The 22788-nt window shown below is 40.2% G+C and overlaps 1 protein-coding gene across 4 annotated transcripts in view; it reads right to left on the bottom strand.

The window, feature by feature from the left end:
- Nucleotides 1-22788, bottom strand: part of AKT2 (AKT serine/threonine kinase 2) — a 263142-nt gene that overhangs the window by 169085 nt on the left and 71269 nt on the right. For all 4 annotated transcript variants that reach the window (XM_033954597.1, XM_033954601.1, XM_033954599.1 and 1 more), the window contains exon 2: nucleotides 8404-8536. In XM_033954597.1, coding sequence (XP_033810488.1) covers nucleotides 8404-8449 — 46 coding nt within the window. In that variant the 5' untranslated portion in view covers nucleotides 8450-8536. The remainder of the gene's footprint in view (nucleotides 1-8403; nucleotides 8537-22788) is intronic.

Here is a 22788-nt window from a genome sequence, read left to right as displayed (position 1 = left end):
TGACCCAGTTCACCACGTTGGGTCCTAACTTCAGCCCTTCAAGTTTGTTCAACAGCCTCTTATGAGGAACTGTATCAAAGGCTTTGCTGAAATCCAAGTAAATTACATCTAGCATATGTCCTCGATCCAGCTCTCTGGTCACCCAATCAAAAAATTCAATCAGGTTCGTTTGGCACGATTTACCTTTTGTAAAGCCATGTTGCCTCGGATCCTGTAACCCATTAGATTCAAGGAAATACACTATCCTTTCTTTCAGCAACACTTCCATTATTTTTCCAACAACTGAAGTGAGGCTCACCGGCCTGTAGTTTCCTGCTTCATCCCTGTGACCACTTTTATGAATAGGGACCACATCCGCTCTCCTCCAATCCCCAGGAATCACTCCCGTCTCCAGAGATTTGTTGAACAAGTCTTTAATAGGACTCGCCAGAACCTCTCTGAGCTCCCTTAGTATCCTGGGATGGATCCCGTCTGGTCCCATCGCTTTGTCCACCTTCAGTTTTTCAAGTTGTTCATAAACATTCTCCTCCGTGAACGGCGCAGAATCTACTCCATTTTCTCATGTAACTTTGCCAGACAATCTCGGTCCTTCTCCAGGATTTTCTTCTGTGAACACAGAACAGAAGTATTTGTTTAGCACATTTGCTTTCTCCTCATCAATCTCCACATATTTGTTCCCAGCATCTTTCAGCCTAGCAATTCCATTTTTTATCTTCCTCCTTTCACTAATATATCAGAAAAAATTTTTATCTCCCTTTTTTACATTTTTAGCCATTTGTTCTTCCGCCTGTGCCTTCGCCAAACGTATCTCTCTCTTGGCTTCTTTCAGTTTCACCCTGTAGTCCTTTCTGCTCTCCTCTTCTTGGGTTTTTTTATATTTCATGAACGCCAACTCTTTCGCCTTTATTTTCTCAGCCACTAGGTTGGAGAACCATATCGGCTTCCTTTTTCTCTTGTTTTTATTGATTTTCTTCACATAAAGGTCCGTAGCCATTTTTATCGCTCCTTTCAGCTCAGATTTGAAACGTGTACCCTGCCAGAGCTCGTGTTAGTCCGCAAACGTGAGCTAGGATTTAACAGAGAGAGGAAAAGTCTTTTTTGTTTGTTTATTTTGTTTACACCACAGCGCCAGTGTGGTTAGGAGAAGGCAAAGGGGGTGAAGAGGCTATAAAATAAATCCACTAGGATGTTTGAAAAAACAACCAACCAACCAATTGGGCAGGAAAAACGAATCGAATAATCGGGCTGAATTGAATCGAAATTTTTTTTCCTGAATCGGGCAGAACTACTCTATTCCCAACAGTGTGTGTGCTATGTGCAAAGAGGGCATGTACTTATAGTATGCACTATTAGGTGAACAACCCATCCTTAATAGGGAGAGTTGTTAGCTAATCAGAAGGCAGTGAACTCAATGGCTCTGTAGTCTGCTTGCAACCTACCCAACTACATAAAACTGTGAAAAATGAGAGGCTTAAGAGACGATATTCCTCAAGTAAAGAAACAAAAAAACAAAGAGAGGCATAGTTGGTCTATGGTTGAACAGGTCTCCAATCATGAGTTGGATGAGTTACAATACCCATATATGCAACTACACTGGCAGAGATGGACTGTGTTATAGTAAGCTTATCGCCTTGTTTTTTTTCCACAAAAAAGTAAGAATTTCTGAAAGCCTTTTAGGAGCTACTAGGCTGCAGTTGGTAATTTAACACAAAACTTCAGGTACAGAAATAGCACCAAACTCGAGACCTAATTTTACTGGTTCTCAGTTGCCTACTATATTTATCAGCTGGGCAGATGAGAAGAATTTTCTTCCCACCCCCACCAAGCCTTTAGTTACATTCTGAAAATCGTCACAGGAATTTGTGCCTGTAAAGATTTCTCTCTTCAAAAACAAGTCCAGGGGTAACACCACAGCAATTAATTAAACAGCTACCTAAAAAAATGCAATTGCATGCTCATTTATATTAAAGCTCAGTTTTAACCTCTAAATACTCACTGGGAGGAAACTGAACTTTAAACTGTACTTCTATAACAAAAGGCCAATGAACTTGTGGCACCTACTTCCCTCACTCTGAAAATAGAAAACTGTTGGTCGGTGGGGGGGGGGGAGGGGGAGGAATAATGGATATGTCAATACCAGGACAAGTAAAACAAAAAGCTTCACCTGCTCTAATTCACATAAGAACATAAGTATTGCCTCTGCTGGGTCAGACCAGAGGTCCATCACGCCCAGCAGTCCGCTCGCGCAGCGGCCCATCAGGTCCAAGACCTGTATAGTAATCCTCTATCTATACCCTTCAATCTCCTTTTCCTTCACAAAGGGAACTATATAGGACAAAAATATTTAGCCTCTTTATTGGAAGCTCTCACCCCCTCCTTTTTAATGCGTATCCCTTTTTTCCATCATCTATATCTGTTTTGGGGTTTTAAAACATAGCTTTTTTAAAAACATTCTACATGGCTTTGCTAATATGCTTAATCTTAAACTTGGCAGTGGTATAGAGTTTTATATATGGTTTTAACTCCCGAAATTTTAAATTCACCTTTATAGGACTCCCAGAGTATGTATTCTTCATTCATTTTTTGTCCTATATAGTTCCCTTTGTGTCTTTTTAGCTTGTTTAAACACAAGTATTCACTGATCATTTGTTTAGCATGGTCTTCGCACGTCCACCATTTTTATAATACATTTAAGTTTTTCACTTCACTCTGCATTTTGCATAGACTCAAATATTTTCTTTTTTCACATATTTATGATATTTATCACTTTTTTCACCAACTCATTTTTATTAGTGCCATTCACATCACTGTGTCCTTTATCACATATCTTTCATACTCTTTGCATGTCGGATATCATTCACAGTCTCACATCTTATCACCACTACTAATCCTAACTTACATGCATTCTTAATGTACCCCTCATTATTTATAGGACCCCTGAAGAAGACTTTTTGTCGAAACGCGGACCGTGTTGGGTCCTGTATCCCTAGCGGACTAGGTCCTTTAAGGCTTTTATGTGGATGATTTATTTTTATGTGGATGAAATTATTTTATGTGGATGATTTTAGTGTACCTTTAGAACTTTGACACTTTCAAATAAAGTCCATTTAGGAACATCGTCACTCCACAGAGTTTTTTTTGTTTTCTCTGGATTTTCTTCTTTTTGGATATTTTGGGGTCAATTTCTTTTGTTTTTTGAAATATATAAGTAAACATCCAAGATCCATCTCTATTATTAAACTTGAACATATGTTCTGATGAGTAGAAGGAATGAATAAGAATCCAACAGTAACAAACAGGGGGGGAACAGAATTTGCAAAAGAGAGAAAACCCGCCAAAACCTTAAGGAATTAGATCAGCAAATGAGGAAAAACAAGTGAAAAATGCATTAAGTACAGCAGGAAATACAGTGTTACTCCAGGAACCATTCATTGATTAAAACCAGACACATGAATGGTTAAGGAAAGGTGAACTGAAATGTAAGGATGAGCAATTGATAGCTGCAGCCAAAGATAGTGTATTATGTTTGAGATGGTTTACAGCAAGCTTAAAAGGAACTGGTACAGCAAACATATGCAGATTCTGTAAGAAAGAGCTAGACATGGTTACTCATATTGTGTTTGGCTGTGAATGGTAGAAAATTTCTATATAGTAAAGCTCAATAACAAGGTGGTACATCTCTTCCATTGGAAATTTTGTAAACAAATGATAATCACTGGAAAAGCACTAAGATCAAGAATCTAAGAATATTATGAAGAATGAAGAGGTTATCACCTGGAACCATTTTGACCAATAAAAAGCTAGATGTGAGGAAGCCAGACAAAGTGTTAAAAGAGAAAAAAACAATAGATCATAAGTGTGTCACTCCCTAGATTGCCTAAATCATATACAGAGAGAAAAGATTCTCAAGTACCAAGAAATGTAGTCCAAAACCAAGAAATTGGCAGAAGGATACAGAAATATTATCCATCATTTTAGGTGCCACAGGCCTGATTAAGAATCAAGCACATCTAAGTTGCCTGTACATGTAACATATAAATTCCAGAATTAAGCTTTCCTTAGCACAATGCAAATACTATGGCAAGCGTTAGCAGTAAATTTGAAAGACCACAATCATGCTACACATATCCCAGGAGCGAGGTTCAGTACTGTATATGCAAAACTAACCCCTTTTGGAGACACAGCCCCTGAGACATGGCTTTGAATGCATTTGAAAAAGTTCTTATTAGTGTTTACCCCTGTGGTGAACTTCCTCACAAATTCTGTTTAGGCTTGCCTTATTGAAGTGTTAATTCTAACTTGCCATTCTTTATGCTCTTTTTCCCCCCTCCCCCCAATTTGGATCTACTTTACATTGTTTGAAAGATGCTTTTGTTTTAATAGCCTCTTTTATGTCACCATTTAACCATGCTGTCAGTATTCTGTTCTTCCACTGATCTTTTCTAATAAATGGGCTTTTAAAGATATTTTAAGACTGTGTCCATACTAAATACAAATTTTTAACTTTTGCAGTTCCTCCTTTTAGCTTCTTTCTAGATATTTTTTTCAATTTATCAAGGCTGGATTATCACAACATTGTCTATGCTGGACTCACTCAAGCTCTTCAACAGAGACTTCAGTCTGTACAGAACCTAGCTACTATTAGGATTCTCTGTTATGCAAATTGTACTGATCATGTTTCCCCCTGCCCCCCCCCCAGTCAAACACCACCAATTTGCCTGTGGATTTTCATATAAAATTTAAGGTTCTCAACCCAATCTATAGGATACTATATTCTAACATTCTCTTGTATTTATTTGATTTTTTAGCCCAAAGGAGCTCAGAACAGGTTACTAATCAGGTATTCAAGCATTTTCTCTATCTGTCCCCGGTAGGTTCCTTTTTTTTTTTTAATTCTTTATTTTAATTATTTTACAAAAAGAATATAAATTGTAATAATCTCAATACAAGACATAAATTACATTTTGACATTATTCATAGCCTCAATAAATAATAAATTAACACGTCTTATCATACAAATAATTAAAACAATCCCACTCCCCCCTCCCCCTTAGGAGGCCTGAACTTTTTTTTCATAAGGATAGGATAAAATACAGTTTAGATCTTTTAAAAATCTTCTTTTTCCAATTCAATATATTTCTCCAATATATCTTTAAACTTCACCCTTTGTTAAAAAGGCCAACAATCTATATTTTTCACACACCATTCCTAAATGATCTCTCATATCTCTTATAGTAGGTATATTTGGAGTACGTCATTACTGAGCCAATATTAATCGAGCAGCTATAAATGCCAAATCCATAAGTTTAATAAGTTGAGCAGATACCCTAGATGTCACATCTTTCAGCTATGCTGATGACATCACCATAATCCTCCCCTTCGACCCATCAGAAACCACCACCACAACAAAGCTAGAAACAACCTTAGACACAGTAGAAAAATGGATGATGGATCACAAACTAAAACTAAATTCTGAAAAAACAAAATTCCTTTTGCTCGAAAAAGCCCAAACTCCTACCATCACTGAACTGAAAATCAAAAATACCAAATACCCAATACAACCCGAACTAAAACTCCTAGGAGTTACGATAGACAGATGTTGCACAATGCAGCCCCAGATCAACAAAACAACACAGAAAGCTTTTCTAACCATGAGAAATCTCCGTAAAATCAGAAAATTCTTTGACCAAGCACAATTTAGACTAATCGTCCAATCCCTAGTCTTAGGTCTGCTGGATTATTGCAACTCCCTATATCTTCCTTGTCCAGCCACTATGATAAAACAACTCCAGACCATACAAAACACCGCCCTCAGATTGATCTACTCACTCAAAAAATATGATCACATAACAACTGCCTTCTTAGACTCTCACTGGCTACCCATACAAGCACGAATCCAATTCAAATTCTACTGCCTGATATTCAAAGCATTACACGGCTCTTCCCCCTCCTATCTAAACAACCGCTTAAACCAAATCTCCACCTCAAGACACAGAAGAACCTCGAACCCTTTCGCCTTCCCTCCACTCAAAGGCACACATCGCAAGAAAATGTTTGACAACCTTCTGGCAACACAAGCAGCAAAAATCAACCATTCCATCTCCAATCTTATGACAATATCAGACAACCTCAAAACATTCAGAAAAGAAATCAAAACCCTGCTTTTCAAAAAATTCATCCAAATATCTTAACCCCTCCTCTTTTACCTCCAGAAGATTCACCTACCTTCAGATAACCTTCCCCCAAATTACCCACCTTAACACCTTCCAATTAAACAAATACCATCAATAGATTGTAACCTACCCTCTCTAACTGCATTCCATATGTATTTTTCATACAGTTCTTCACTGTCAGTTTAATTTCCATCCTATAAGTTCACATAGAATTTTTCTTTTTTCAACCATCTTTATTTTCTCTTCTTTATTAATTTCCAGGTACTTTAGTTAGATTGTGAGCCTTCGGGACAGTAAGGGAATTTTTAAGTACCTTCTTACTTCTCATTTATAATCTTAATGTATATTTTCTTCAAACCGCTTAGAACCTAACGGATGTAGCGGTATATAAGAAATAAATTACATTACATTACATGATAAACCCTCTACTCCAATTCCCAAGAGTGCCCTCTCAGCATCATATCAAGAGGGATCTGTATTTACTTACTCATATAATGAAATACTTGCTCTCAATATTTCTGGACCTTTTGACATTCCCACCACATATGATAAAATGTACCTCTTTCCCCACATCCTTTCCAACAACCATCATTTTTCTCCTTAGTACATTTACTAATTAGAACCGGAGTAATATACCATCGTACTAAACGTTTAATAGCATTTTCCATCAATGTGGCTGCTCTAGCTGTATGGAAAAGATGTGATACAATCACCCCACACTCATCAATTGACCATTCCTTCCCCAAAATCTTTTTCCCATGCTTTCATATAAGATGTTTTCATATTCTTATCATCATGTAAAATTTTATAAAGCCAAGAAATACACCCTTTAGCAACTGGATTCCCTAACCCCTTTTCAAATTCAGATTTCTGTCCCCGGTAGGTTCATATTCTATCTAATGTACCTGGGGCAGTAGAGAATTAAGTGAGTTGCCAGGGTCACAAGGAACAGTGCGGGGTTTGAACCCACAATCTCAGGGTGCTCTAAGCACTATGCCAAAGTCTCCTCTCTCATCATTCCCTATGCTCCCTCCTGTACTCTTCACTCTTTGGAGGACTACAGACTTTACCTACCTCCCTTATCTTCTGCCTACTTTGAGTCCACTCACTCCTCGGCATTGTTCTATTTAACACAGTCTCCCTGGAATTCTTTCCCAAAACAGCTTTATTTAGATCTATCCTATCCGAAATTCAAATCTAGCTTGAAGATTCACCTGTTTTAAACCACCTCTGAATCATGATGCCACTGACCACTCACTCCCTAGTTATAATTCCTCCTCACCTGGATCAACAATGTCAGCTAATTTTCCCTTCTTTCTAATATAGTATTTTCCTTTATCTTTCATGGCTTATTTTGTAGTTCCTTTCCAGGTTTCTTTGCTTGTCTACATATTGCAACTACTTTGATATTGCTTAAAAAAGACAGTTTATTAAACCCAATAAAACAAACCATAAACTCCCCCTTTTAAGTTAAAACTAAAGTTTGGCTTAGCATCTTTTTTCCAGTGATTATGACTATGAGGTAGAGCTATGCTACAAGAGCGGTTTTTTGGGGTGAGTCATACAGTGCACTCCACTCTCCTTCACACATTGAAGGAGCTTTACAGCCTTTGTCCTTCAACACTGGGAGCTCCTCAGCTCAGTATTTAAAAGCACAGCCATCAGGTTGGCATAACCCATGAGAATGTAGATGAACTTACTCTCTAAGCCTAGCAATAGGCTATGGCACCAAAGTCACATCTTTATGCAACTCTTCGCTTCCAATGGTCAAGGGCCTCCCTGTGTTGGGTGCCCTGGACCAGATCATCTCAGGGGATCTGTGGATGTAATAGATACCTCACCGCTAAGGCTAAGTACTGCAGATGATCTTAGATGACCCTGCTACTCCCATGTATTATCTTTACTTCAGGTCTGAATTGAAGTGAAGATATGGCGCTAAAGGAAAAAAAAAGAAACAAAGGAAAAATGTTTTTGTTTTAAACAAATCAAGAGCTATCTTCAATTCAGCATGTTTGTATATAGCATGCCGACGGTGCTTCCCTTTAGTGTGTTGGCTTCACTGCAGATTTTTCAGCACTAAACCCTTACTGCATTAGGAGTAAGATTAGATTGGGAAAATCTAAAGTACACAGCCCCAAAGTCAAAGTGCTTTTGCCTGTATTTGTCCCAGGGTGAAATGTAGCCTAGAACTCCACTCTCCTTCCCTCTTCCTGCCCTCTCTAAGACCTACCTCTCTTCTGCAGCCAGCCTTCTTTAACAACCGACACCTCATTCATGTTGGTGGAAGAGCTTTCAGCCACCTCTTCCAGGCAGCCAAATTATTTCCTCAGTGTGCCAGCTCGAAAACCAAATTATGGTCAGATCTGTAAAACAAGTTTTAAAAAATGAATTAAAAAAATATATAAGAAAGGTACATGGAAACACAATCGCCTCAGATAGGTACTGCCAAAAACTATACAATAAAGAATTTCTTATGTTTACTCCATTACTTATTACTATAATGTTTCAACTATCTAATCTAATCTAATCTAAACCTTAAGTTTATATACCGCATCATCTCCATGCGAATGGAGCTCGACACGGTTTACAAGAACTTAAAATAGTGGGTAGAGAAGAAGAAAAAGGATTACATGAACTTATGTGTAGAAGGGGGAAGAGAAAGGGGGGAAGGATAGAGCTACAATTTGCTGAAAAGCCAGGTTTTCAGTTGTTTGCGGAATAACTGAAGGGAGCTCAGGTTCCGCAGCGGGGTGGTGAGGTCGTTCCAAAGACCTGTGATTTTGAAGAGAAGGGATTTTCCCAGTTTGCCTGATTAGTGGATGCCGCGTGGAGAGGGGAAGGCTAATTTAAGCCTTTGGGCAGTTCTGGAGGAGTCGGGACTGGAGGAGTTGAAAGACAGTGGGATAAGAGGAGGCAGGATTCCGTGAATGATCTTGAAAGCCAGGCAGGAACATTTGAAATGGATTCTGGAGATTATTGGGAGCCAATGAAGTTTGGCAAGGAGTGGGGAGGCATGGTCAGACTTGCGTTTTGAGAAGATCAGTTTGGCTGCAGTATTCTGGATTAGCTGGAGTCTTAGAATACTTTTTTTTGATAGATTTAAGTAGATGGCGTTGCAGTAATCTAGTTTGGAGAGGATGATGGATTGGACAAGGATGGCAAAGTGTTTTTGGCTGAAGTAGGATCTAGCTTTCCTCAGCATGTGAAGGCTGAAAAAGCATGATTTTGCCAAGGAGTTGAGGTGATCATTGAGGGAGAGAGAGGAATCGATAGTGATACCAAGGACCTTGCATGAGAACTCGAGCTGTAGTGTATCGCCTGTGGGTAATGTGAAAAGTGTGGGCAGGTGTTCGAATTTTGGGCCGAGCCAGAGTAGTTTTGTTTTAGATTCGTTTAGTTTCATCTGTACCAAGAGGGACCAGGCACGGAGTCTCATTATGCAAGCTGTAATGTTTTCGTGGAAGTTGGTGAGGTTCTGGTCAGTCTCAAGGAGGACAAGGATGTCATCTGCATAAGTGTAGATTGTTTCCAGGGGGGATAGTTGAAAGAGTTTCAGGGAGGACATGTAGATGTTAAAGAGAATAGGGGAAAGGGGTGATCCTTGAGGGACACCGCAAGATGGAGTCCAAGGAGTGGACATGGTGCCATTTGTGTTGACGGTGTAGGAACGGGAGCGTAAGAAGTTTGAGAACCACATTAGGACGGTGGAAGCGATTCCAATCTCGGAAAGTTGGTAAAGTAGTATGTCGTGATGGACAACATCAAAAGCAGCGGAAAGATCGAATTGTAGTTACGTGAGTGTAGTTGTTGTACCTTTGAAATTAGGGAAACTAGGAGGGATTCAGTGCTAAAGCAGGGTCTGAAGCCATGTTGGTAGGGGTGAAGAATGGAGAATCTCTCAAGATAGGAGGAGAGCTGGGTAGCAACTATGGTTTCTAGAAGTTTGGTAAGTAGAGGGATATTTGCTATGGGACGGTAGTTTGATGGTAGGGAGGGGTCGAGATCGGCTTTTTTCAGAATAGGTGACAAGGCAATGTGGCCCATTTTTGTGGAGAACAAGCCTGATAGTAGAGCAGAGTTAATGAGTCTCGTAAGGGAGGAGATGGCCTGTGCAGTACACAGATATTTATGAAACAATCCCTTCTTTACAGGGAACTTACAATTTATTCAAGACAAACAGAACATCTAGTCTAATGCAATATTATCACTTTCCGCAAAATAAGATTCTGCTATTGCAAAGTATGTAGTATGCTTTACAGAATGCCAATAAAATTGCTGATTAGGTTGCAGGTTTTCTTTGATTCTGATATATAGTAAAGTGATCCACATAAGAAATGTCTTGCTGGCTTACTGATAAATATTGGGGGCTTGTTTATAGTGTTGGGAGCCATCTTTGATATTTGTACTGATGGGGGAGCATTATGTGAATTGGTGTGCTTTTTATGTGCTTGCTTCACTTTTGTTGTCCCTGATATTTATATTCTGGTTTGTATATTTTCACACTACAAAACTTTCAATAAACATTTATTGATAAAAAAAAAAGAAATGTCTTGCTGGCTCAGATCAATGGTCCACTGAATCCAACATAATCTCCTAAAGACTAGTCCAGATCACTTGGAAATAACGGCCAAATTGTTCTTTGAGTCATTTCTTATCAAGTAGTCCAATATTAAAAATCATCCCTGCTCGACCTCCTCCAAAATTGAATAAAATTTTGTGTGATGTTCCCATGTAAAAGTTTTTAGGTGGATCTCTATTGGTTTCAAACCTTGAGGCTGTCGAATGGAGGTCACTCTTGACATACAGTGCTCTGCATAACCCAAAATGGTAACTTTGTCTAGCCACTACAGCCCAACAAAGCCTCCAAGAGAATTGAAATTTTGGGGATTAATACTGAAAGGTCACTTGGATACACAAAGTCAGAGGCGTGAAGAAAGTACAAGAAATTTATTACGGTATACCGGACTCTAGTGCAGTTAATAGCCTGCCTACTAGAGTGTCAGAAACAGGAAATACACGGACTTTTATGCCCTTTTCGCAAACTAATATATGCAAAAACTACAATTTTCATTTGTTACTTCTATAACTTTCTACAATTATTATTGGTCCTAAGCTCACACTAGCAGGTCACTTATCTAACTCTTACAGTTCTAAATGTTAAATGTACAGAAGGGCAGAGTACATCATGGCTCAAACTCTTATCTATTTAGCTTACAATGTGGTAAGGCAGGGACATACATTTTAAGCAGATGAAGTCAATAGATTGTAAAATTTCTTCAGCTATGTAGGCCAGAGCAATATTTTAAACAACAGTTAACCATTTCATGACCCTACAATACAACCCCTACTATTAACTTAATGTGCAAAGTTTGGAATGTAACATTAATTTACCTCCCCTGTTATGAGCCAGCAAAGTAGGCAAAAAATGTTAGTTTGACTCATTCATTGCTCTTGACCTGTGTTTCGATTCAAGTCATAACTGTTCCAGCAGTCATTGCACATGACATGGAACAAACAGAAGAAAGACACATAGGATTTCCATTTGCAGCCAATTGGAAGCAAAGATATAATTGCACAAAGAAATGATTAGTCCTTTATTCAAATTTTGGCCATTTTTTGGGTGCAAATATCTCAACTGTACATCATCCAATTTTTATTTTTATTTATTTTTTTTTTTTACTACAAAAGCCATTCTGTTTCATATTTGACCCAGCCTTGCTTTGGCCAGGTCTGAAATACATGAATTATTCACACGTTACATGCAGTGGTAAAAAAGGGGCATCTTTGGCATCTTATTGTATAATATGCAAATGAGCTAAAGGTGTGAAATTGCATGGTGCAGCTAAGATTGTTGGGCTTGTCTTGTTAACTCACATTACAAAATCTACTGCTTTCACATACTCTTGAAAAGAGCCCATCAAAATGGACATTTACTTGTTGGTGATTCATTGCAAGTTCATAGTCTATGTGTGTTCCCCTCAGCCTCTCTTTCCCTCACAACACATATAATCCAGTGCTCAATGGTCTGTGTGTACTCTTTCCTTTCCAGAGTCTCCCTCAGCACTTGTCTCCCTCTCTATAGTACACAAAAGGCAGGAAGCCTCTCTTACCCATACTGTAGCTCATCTGTATTCAGACATTCCTTAGCCAGCCAACAGAAGCCTCTCTTACCTACACTGCAGCTTGAACTTAAGAATAGCCTTACTGGGTCAGACCAAAGGTCCATCAAGCCCTTTCTCACAGTGGCCAATCCAGGTCACTAGTACCTAGCCAAAACCAAAAAAGTAGCAATATTCCATGTTACTGATCTAAGGCTAGCAGTGGCTTCCCCCCATGTCTTTCTCAATAACAGACTATGATAATAATAATATCAGTTTATATACCACAAGGCTGTAAAGTTCTATGCGGTTTAAAATAGTAAAAAAAAAAATAAAAGAAGTTGAATAGAACTAAAAAAGTTAAAAGCCAATAATTAGAGACAGTAAAATGATCAAAATAGTGCATAATAAAATTTTTACAAATTAGCTGCCTAAATACTTCAAAAACAGATATGTTTTTAGATGTCTCCTAAATTCCCCATAAGTGTCAGTAAGCAAAAGCAATTGTTCTAAATCCTTATCCCATAATGTTGCTTGATATGAAAAAAAATTTTGATGATGGTTTTTAAGTTTACATCCTCTAACAGGTGGAAAAACAAAATTCAGATGTGAGTTTCTCTTATATCTGTTGGTTGCAAAAGAGAAAAGATCAATTATATATTTGGGAGCTAAACCAAACAAAGCCTTAAAACAGAAGCAACCAAACTTAAACCTCATCCGCGCCTCCACTGGCAGCCAATACAGTACTCGATAGGCGGGTGTTATGTGATCATATTTCTTCAACCTAAAAATCAGCCTGACCGCCGCATTTTGTACTATTTGCAATCGTTCCATATTGTTCTGGAAATTGCCAAATAGGCAATACTGCAGTAATCAAGCTGGCTTAGTATAAGAGACTGTACCAAAACTCTAAATGATGAAACATCAAAATACGCCCTAACGGACCAAAGCTTCCAAAGAGTAAAGAAACCCTTTCTGTCCAAAGAGTCCACCTGGTTCTTCATAGTCAAGCCCTGGTCCGGTATTCTCAAAATTTTAAGGATAAATTGAATAGGATAGCTGAATTTATTTATACGCAATGTTTTAGTATCAAATGGGCACGGTGAAGCTACAATAAACTTCATTTTTTCTGTCTAAATTCAGTCTAAATTCAGTCATCCATTGCTCCATTAGACCTAATACTTCTGTTGCTAGAGAAATAGCTTTATCCCTAGCTGGGACAACTGCTTACCTAATGATGACATATATATGTTAAAGAGCACTGGGGACAATGGTGAACCTTGCGGAACGCCAGATGAATTATTCCAAATACCTGAAAGATCATTATTGAAAAGAACTTGATAGGTGCGAAACATGAGAAAGAACCGAAACTATTCCAACACCTCTCCTCTAATACCCATCTTAAAACCAGCTATGCTATCCACTCTTACCACAACCTCTGGCAATGCGTTCCAGAGCTTAACTATTTTCCGAGTGAAAAAATATTTCCTCCTATTGGTTTTAAAAGAATTTCCCTGTAACTTCATTGAGTGTCCCCTAGTCTTTGTAATATTTGATGGAGCGAAAAATCGATCCACTTGTACCCATCCTACTCCACTCAGGATTTTGTAGACTTCAATCATATCTCCCCTCAGTTGTCTCTTTTCCAAGCTGAAGAACTCTAACCTTTTTAGTCTTTCCTTCATGCTAAGTGTGCGCCTCTAACAACTAAGTTTTCATCAATGAAACATATAATAATAATATTAATAATAACTTTTATTTTTCTATACCGCCATAGTCTTGCGACTTCTAGGCGGTTCACAATGAAGAAAAGCTGTACAAACAGCGAATTACAGAGTATAGGTAGATAAGAGAACATTGAACGGTCAGTGAATTACAAAGTGAGTTACAAGGTTAGTGAATTACAAGGTTCACAATGAAGTAAAGCTATACAATCAGCGAACTGGGGCATACAATACAATATGCCAACGGGGGCAATTCTGGTCCATAGTGACAGGCATGGAGAGTCCCAGTAGAGGCGTGGGCAACATGCCCACCCAGTGCATCAAAAGATCTGGGTGGGGGGGTCTGTGGTATACGCTCTCCATAACAGCTGAGTAAAGGCTGGTGAAAACTCTCACCCTACAGCAGAGGCCATGTCTCTGGCGCTGCACGGAAAAAGTCCCCTGACTCAGTGTGCTTACATTTGGTGCCATTATTCAAAACAGACACTGGGCAGAATTTTCTGCCCATATCCCGGACCCATGTTAGCTCCCTAGCTCTAGAGGATCCGGAGGACGCGAAGCCCTAAACTCCTGCCCGCTCCACCTGTATGCCGCAATACTCTGACGCTCATCCACTGGCAAAGAAGCACAATCTATACATATATTCAACAGAATAGGGGCTGAGGAGTCCATCCCAACCAAATTCAAGCAAAATCTCGCCTGCCTTACTCATTTTCAGTTTACTAATCAGCAGTTCAAAAATTACTATGCTCTCCCAAACATTCCAGATACCAGTAATCTGGAATCAACGCCAGGATAATGTACTAAAACCTATGGGCTTTAGAACCCTGCAACGCATAGAAATCTCTAACCGAACCATTCGGAGGCTTCTACCTCCTCAAACACAACTCCCCTTAGATTCGAACTGATTAATTCAAGATCAATTAAATCAAAGCACCATCCTCCTACTTGATAATATTCTTGCACATAATCTTGATTTTCTATGCATTACGGAAACATGGTTGTCTGAGGGAGAAGAAGCCTATCTCACCTATACTTGTCCAACAGGATTCTCTTATCTTTATAATAATCGCTTAAGGAAAAAAGGGAGCGGACTTGCCATTATTCATCGCATTTCTCTTATAATGGACACTGAGCATTCATCAAACAATTCTCTGCTTGAATTCATACAGTTTAAACTTACTAATGACCCCTCTATAGGCTGTTTACTTGTATATTTACCTCCACCCATCTGTAGAGATAAGATTACTTTCATTCAATCACTCATTTTTGACTTCTGTACTTCCACCTCAAAGCCTATCATACTACGTGACTTTAATATTCACTTTGAGGACCTAAACAATTCATTTTCAGCTGAACTATCTACTCTATTTTCTGACCTGAGTTTGCATCCTCTGATAACATCTCCAACTCACAAAGCAGGTCATACTTTGGATATGGTGCTTGTTCCAACTTCTCTTATTTCCAACTTTTCAATTAGCTCTAACAAACCTGTGCCATGGTCTGATCATAACTTCATTATCCTTACTTATCTTATGAACAAATGTACATTTAGTGATATCTCAGGTATCATGACTACAGCAAACTGCAGGCTACAGACATTCAAGAAACTTTTAGTCTAAAGAAGGAAGGAGTCATAGACCCAACAATAGATGATAAGATCTCAGCTTGGAATGCGTCAATTAAATTGCTGTTAGATGCCTTAGTCCCTTACCAGCCTTGCACAATTTCAGCCAAGAAAGGTAAAAATCCATGATTTACTGCACTACTAAAAAAAACAAATGTGTGGCTTAGAAAGAAAATGGTGTAAACACAAATCCCAAACTTAAATAAATATAGAAGGCATGCGCAATACTATAAAAACAATCTTAACAATACAAAAAAAAAATTCTACTCTAATTGCATTTCTAAAATCAAAAACACTTCGGCATTATATGTCATCGTCAAATCTCTTTCAGCGGACAAGGGAAAAAAAAAAGTTTGCAATACTAATAGCAACACTCCATCTGCCCAAGAACTAGCTAATTTTTTTATCGAAAAAATTTGATCACTCTTCCCCAACAAACTAATAGCGATCCCACCCTATATGTTTTACCCTCTTCCCTCTCTCTCCTTTCTACTTTTAACATGTAACTCTCCCCCCATCCTTCCTACTCTCCCTCACCTTCAAGTCTGTCTAGTTAATGTCTTTGGTGTGCACTTTCATTATTTTTTATTTATTTATCTTTTTACAATTTTTATTGTAAACCGGTCAGATACTTGTTGATGGTCGGTATATTAAAAGTCAATAAACTTGAAACTTAAACTCTCTTTCTTTGCATGCTTGCATTTTTCAATTCCCTCACTAGCAGAGATACAACGAACAATGATGACCATGAATCTCAAAGGTTCTCTTTCCAATATAATCCCCCCGATAATTCTAAAACAATTTTTTTCAATCTTCGGCACTCAAATCCATGATCTGGTCAAATCCAGTTTATCTACTGCTTCAGTACATAAAGCCTGGCAAGAAGCCACAATATACCTAATAATTAAAGATTTCACGTTAAGCCCATCCGATATAACAAACTACTGTCCAATAGCCAATATTCCTTTTTTGGCTAAACTCACCAAAAAAATAGTCTTCAATCAGATCTCAGAATTTGTGGAAAGCATAAACGTATTAAATCCCAACCAAACAGGTTTTAGGACACATCATTCGACTGAATATTCCCTTATATGTTTGTCAACTACCATTCTTTATCATCTAGACCAGGGGTAGGCAATTCCGGTCCTCGAGAGCCAGAGCCAGGTCAGGTTTTCAGGTTATCCACAATGAATATGTATGAGATGGATTTGCATGCACTGCCTCCTTGAGATGCAAATCTATCTCATGCATATTTATTGTGGATATCCTGAAAACCTGACCTGGCTCTGGCTCTCGAGGACTGGAATTGCCTACGCCTGATCTAGACCATCACAAATTGGTTCTTCTAATTTCTTTAGACCTTTCTGCAGCATTCAATATGATCGATCACAACCTACTTCTGCAACGTCTCCAAACAACTGGTATAAATGAACAAATTTTGGATTGGTTCATCTCGTATCTTACTGATCGCCATTCAACAGTCACCTTTAATAAAACATCCTCTAATCAGTTTAAAACTTCTTTCGGGATTCCACAAGGATCAATTCTCTCCCCTCTGCTTTTTAACATTTTTCTTGCACCCCTTCTTACATTAGGCCAATCAATCGATTTTTCAATCTATGCTGACGACATCTAAATTATACATGCTTTAGATCCTGAAAATCCCACTGAGATACAAGAAATTAACTCTAAATTGGAACTACTCAGTAACTGTTTAATGAGAACATGTTATCATTGAATATCGAGAAATCTAAATCCATGCTCTTTACAAACAGAAAGAGAATTCAGCTTTCCTGCCCAATCCAAATTAAATCGACCCCACTGGAAATAGTTACTTCAATAAAATTATTAGGCGTTATCTTCAACTCCAACTTCAATAGATGTGGAGTCCAGGATTTTATATAGTGAGCGGATCATCCTCAATCTGTAGAAGCATTTTCTGACTACTGCACTAATTTTTTTGTGATAAGTCAAGTTGGAGTTGAAGAGTCTCTGATTGGCCCAGGTTGTATAAAGCCCCTCCCATGGGGAAAAGAGGAGATAGTAGATGGCATAGTTAGGAAGACTAGATAAAAAGACCATATGGCCTATTTATGCTTCTATGTAACACTGGAGGGCCAAAAGCATGCACTGTTGTATTTTGCTGCATGCTTCATCAAATATGAAAGTGCATCATCCTCTTCCCAGTTTTTATCTAGTCTCATTACTGCTCATATAACCCCCTAATCTTCACCAATTTATTTTCACTCACCTGGCTTCAGCTGAAAAAAAATAAAAGGTTATTCCTGTTTCCCCACCACGACTTGGCTCTGCAAATTTGAGCCAAGCGTTACCAGAAGTTCGGGTTGGTCTCACAGTTTCAAGTTTTGCCAGGCTCAAAACTGCAAAATCAATCCAAACTTCCAGAATCATGCAGCTTGTGCTTAGAGAGCCAACCTGCAGCTAAGAAGCAAGAATCCCACTGCAAACACCACAACTGCCAAGCTTCCAAGGACCAGAAAAAGCCCTTAGTGGGCCAGATTCTGGCTGGGTTCTCTGGCCCAGGGGTCATAGGTTAGGCAAGCGCTAACTGCACTGAGATGAATCCATACAGCAGGACTACTCAATTCCGGTTCTTGAGGTCCACAGTCTGGCCAGATTTCAAAATATTCAAAATGAATATGCATGAGACAGATCTGCACACCAAGGAGCAGTATATGCAAATCTCTCTCATGCATATTTATGCAATGTCAGGAACAGTGACTTTTGTAACGAGCTACTACAATCCATGGTACTCATGTTTTTTCTCCTCACTAATTTTATTAGAAAGTACAAAGTGATGCATGTGGGAAAGAAGAACCCAAACTTTAGCTACATGATGCATGCTTCCACGTTAAAAGTCACCGTCCAGGAAAAGGATTGTTGAGGATACGTTGAAAACTTCAGCTCAGTGTGGTGGTGGCGTCTAAGAAAGCAAATAGAATGCTAGGAATTATCAGGAAAGGAATGGAATACAAAAGATGAAAATGTTATAATTCCTTTGTATCACTCTATGATGTGGCCACACCTTGAATACTGTGTGCAATTGTGGTCGCCGTATCTCAAAAAAAGATATAACAGAATGCGAAAAGGTACAGAGAAGAGCAATGAAAATGGTAAAAGGGATGGGACAACTTCCCTATGAGGAAGGGCTAAAGCCGCTAGGACTCTTCAGCCTGGAGAAAAGACGGCTCAGGGGAAATATGATAGATGTCTATAAAATACTGAATGGAGTGGAACCAGTAGATGTGTACCAGTACTTATTTACTTCGGCCCGATTCACTAACCTCTCTTGCGATCCGCTTCTAATACATGCATGCAAATGAGGGGAAACGCATGCAAAGTAGACAGGGATGCGATTCACCAACAAAATTTTTTAAACCGACTGGGCTGGCCGATCAACCCAAGAAGTGACTGCTGGAGACCAGTCGAAAATGTCTTTCCGACTCTCCAGCTCCATTTAAGACCTGTTCTCTGCTGTCCCAAATCTCTCCTGCCTGCCACCCCAATGCTCTTCCCCGGATCTCTCCTGTCTGCTCTGCCCCGAATCGCCGCCCTGCTCATCCCCATCTCTCCTGCCTGCTCTGTCCCGAATCGCCACCCTGCTCTTCCGTAATCTCTCCTGCCTACTCTGCCCCGAGTCTCTGCCCTGCTCTGCCCCGATCTCTCCTGCCTGCTCTGTCCCGAATTGCCACCCTGCTCTTCCCCGATCTCTCCTGCCTGCTCTGCCCTGAATCGCCGCCCTGCTCATCCCCATCTCTCCTGCCTGCTCTGTCCCGAATCGCCACCCTGCTCTTCCGTAATCTCTCCTGCCTACTCTGCCCCGAGTCTCTGCCCTGCTCTGTCCCGATCTCTCCTGCCTGCTCTGTCCCGAATCGCCACCCTGCTCCTCCCCGATCTCTCCTGCCTGCTCTGCCCCGAATCGCCGCCCTGCTCATCCCCATCTCTCCTGCCTGCTCTGTCCCGAATCACCACCCTGCTCTTCCCCGATCTCTCCTGTCTGCTCTGCCCTGAATTGCTGCCATGCTCTTCCCCATCTCGCCTCCCTGCTCTGCCCTGAATCGCTGCCCTGCTCTTCCCCATCTCGCCTGCCTGTCCAAGGTTTTCTCTTGCCTGCCGCCCTGAATCTTTCCTGCCCTTCCCCGCACTGCGAGCCCATGATTTCAACCCGTGGGTTTAAAGCGAGGTTTAAACCACGGGCTCACTGGGCTACAAAAAAGTAAACAAAAAAGTAAAAATAAAATAAATTTTTTTTTAAGAAGTCATGGCTCAGAGGGGTCTGGACATATGCACAGACCATCTACAGATGGTCTGCACATGCGCGAGATCGAACACTAGCGATCCATGTCAGCCAGATGAGGGCGTTCTTCCGATCGCTCTCATTTGAATTTTTCCCATTTGAGAATTCGTCAGGCCTGCTAGGATCGGCCACGGATTGCCCAGGAAAAACGGGTTAGTGAATCTAGCCCATAGTGTCAGAGCACTTCAGTCTTTTCAAGAAAACAAACAAAAAAACCCCAAGAGTATGATCGCTAACTTGAACATCTTGATTAGCAGTAACTACTGCATTTAAATTCTGAGTTAGTTATACTATTATCCTGCTTGGAACCAGACAGGACTTGGCATCACACAAGGACAAAGAATTATTGGACACTGGAACATAACTAACAAGGTTTGTATAAATATTTTCATATTATGGAATACAGCAAGATGATGTGAAGCAAAAACAGTAATCTCTCTAGATACAGCAACAAGCTACTGTTGACAAAAGCACTCACAAGGAAGAGTTATTGTTTGTTTCTGTTACCTGTAAAAGGAATTAAAGCACTTTCAATGTTTTCCAATCTGTTCCCCTTATCTCTCAGGACTAGGTGTTATCACAAAAAATAAACAGCCTTAGGAGATCAACAGCCTAACCTGCACATGCTCAGATCAAAGACAGGACAGAGGGGAAAACAGCTTTCAACAAGACAAACAGTTAGAGAAAAATTAAACTCCATCACCTGACAACTGGTGAGCAAGGGGAGGAGGGACAAAGAAAGAGGAGCAGCTATGACACCAAATGTGAAAAGTAGTGAGCTAATCATAAGCAAAAAAACCACATACAAAAGCAAGTCTGAATAGTGTCAAATCTAATTGCGTTATTAGCAATAAAATGTTGCAAGATGATTTAAACAGTGAGAGAGAAAACCAAACAAAAAGCAAACCACCGCACCAGTGCTTCTTTAGAAATTAGGCAGTCAATATTTCACAATCCTCACTATTAAAACAATTTCAATTAGGTTTTAGCAAGTAGAAAAAAAAATAAAAGCTGATTTCAGTTTCATTAAGAAAACATCAATGTGAAGTGGCAAAACTGAGTTCCCATACTGGGTCAGAGCAAAGAATAGCCAATCCAGTTTACAAGTACCTAGCAGGATTTCCAAAAGCAATTTTTGGGTTGCTGGAGTCAGTCAATGAAAATGTGCTGACTCTGACTCCTAATAGTGTTAAATTGTAGGTCACGCAAATACGTTTAAATTTCTTATTTAAGAACATAACATAAGAACATAAGAATTGTCGTTGCTGGATCAGACCAGTGGTCCATCATGCCCAGCAGTCCGCTCACGAGGCGGCCCTCCGGTCAAAGACCAGCGCCCTAACTGAGACTGAGACTAGCCCTACCAGCGTACGTCCTTGTTCAGCAGGAACTTGTCTAACTTAGTCTTGAATCCCTGGATGGTGTTTTCCCCTATGACAGACTCCAGAATAACGTTCCAGTTTTTCACCACTCTCTGGGTGAAGAAGAACTTCCTTATGTTTGGACGGAATCTATCCCCTTTCAATTTTAGAGAGTGCCCTCTCGTTCTCCCTACCTTGTCCTTACCTACTAAGTCTATCCCCTTCAGTACCTGATCGAGGGAGAAGAGGCCCAGTTTCTTTAATCTTTTGCTGTGCGGTAGCTCCTCCAACCCCTTAACCATCTTAGTCATTCTTCTCTGGACCCTTTCGAGTAGTACCATGTCCTTCTTCATGTAAGGGGACCAGTACTGTACGCAGTACTCCAGGTGAGGGCGCACCATGGCCCGGTACAGTGGCATGATAACCTTCTCCGATCTGTTCGTGATCCCCTTCTTTATCATTCCTAGCATTCTGTTCGCCCTTTTCGCCGCCACCACACATTGCGCAGATGGCTTCAGAACTCCCAAATCCCTTTCCTGGGAGGTCTCTCCAAGTACCGCTCCGGACATCCTGTATTCGTGCATGAGATTTTCGTTACCGAAATGCTTCACTTTACACTTGTCCACGTTGAACCATTATCTGCCATATCGATGCCCATTCCTCGAGCCTGATTATGTCACGTTGTAGATCTCCACAATCCCTCTGCGTCTTTACTTCTCTGAATAACTTTGTATCGTCCGCAAATTTAATCACCTCACTCGTCGTACCTATGTCCAGATCGCTCATAAAGATGTTAAAAAGCACGGGTCCAAGCACCGAGCCCTGCGTCACCCCACTGGTGACACTCTTCCAGTCCGAGTATTGTCCATTTACCCCCACTCTCTGTTTCCTATGCTCCAGCCAGTTTTTAATCCACGTATTTCACCCTCGATTCCATGGCTCGCAATTTTCCGAAGTAGTTGTTCATGCGGAACCTCGTCAAACACCTTCTGAAAGTCAAGATATACAATGTTGACCGGGTCTCCCTTGTCTATCTGCCTGTTTACTCCATCGAAGAAGTGCAGCAGGTTTGTTAAACAAGATCTGCCTTTGCTGAAGCCGTGCTGGCTGGTCCTCATCAGCCCGTATCCGTCAAGGTGATCAATGATGCGGTTCTTTATCAGCACCTTTACCATCTATCCCGGTACCGAGGTCAGACTCACTGGTCTGTAGTTTCCCAGGTCTCCCCTCGAACCTTTTTTGAAGATCAGCGTAACATTCTCCACCTTCCAGTCCTTCGGAATCTTTCCCGATTCGATCGACAGATTGGCTATTAGTTGAAGCAGTCCAGCAATGGTCCCTTTCAGTTCCTTGATGACCCTCGGATGGATGCCATCCGGTCCCGGGGATTTATCGCTCTTAAGCCTATCAATCTGCCTGCATACCTCTTCTAGACTGACCATTAACCCTGTCAGTTTCCCGTTTTCACTTCCTGCATATAGCCTGAT

Source organism: Geotrypetes seraphini, chromosome 8 (genome assembly GCF_902459505.1).
Source record: "Geotrypetes seraphini chromosome 8, aGeoSer1.1, whole genome shotgun sequence".
In the NCBI taxonomy this organism is placed as follows: domain Eukaryota; kingdom Metazoa; phylum Chordata; class Amphibia; order Gymnophiona; family Dermophiidae; genus Geotrypetes; species Geotrypetes seraphini.
This window is presented reverse-complemented; position numbering and strand designations above follow the sequence as displayed.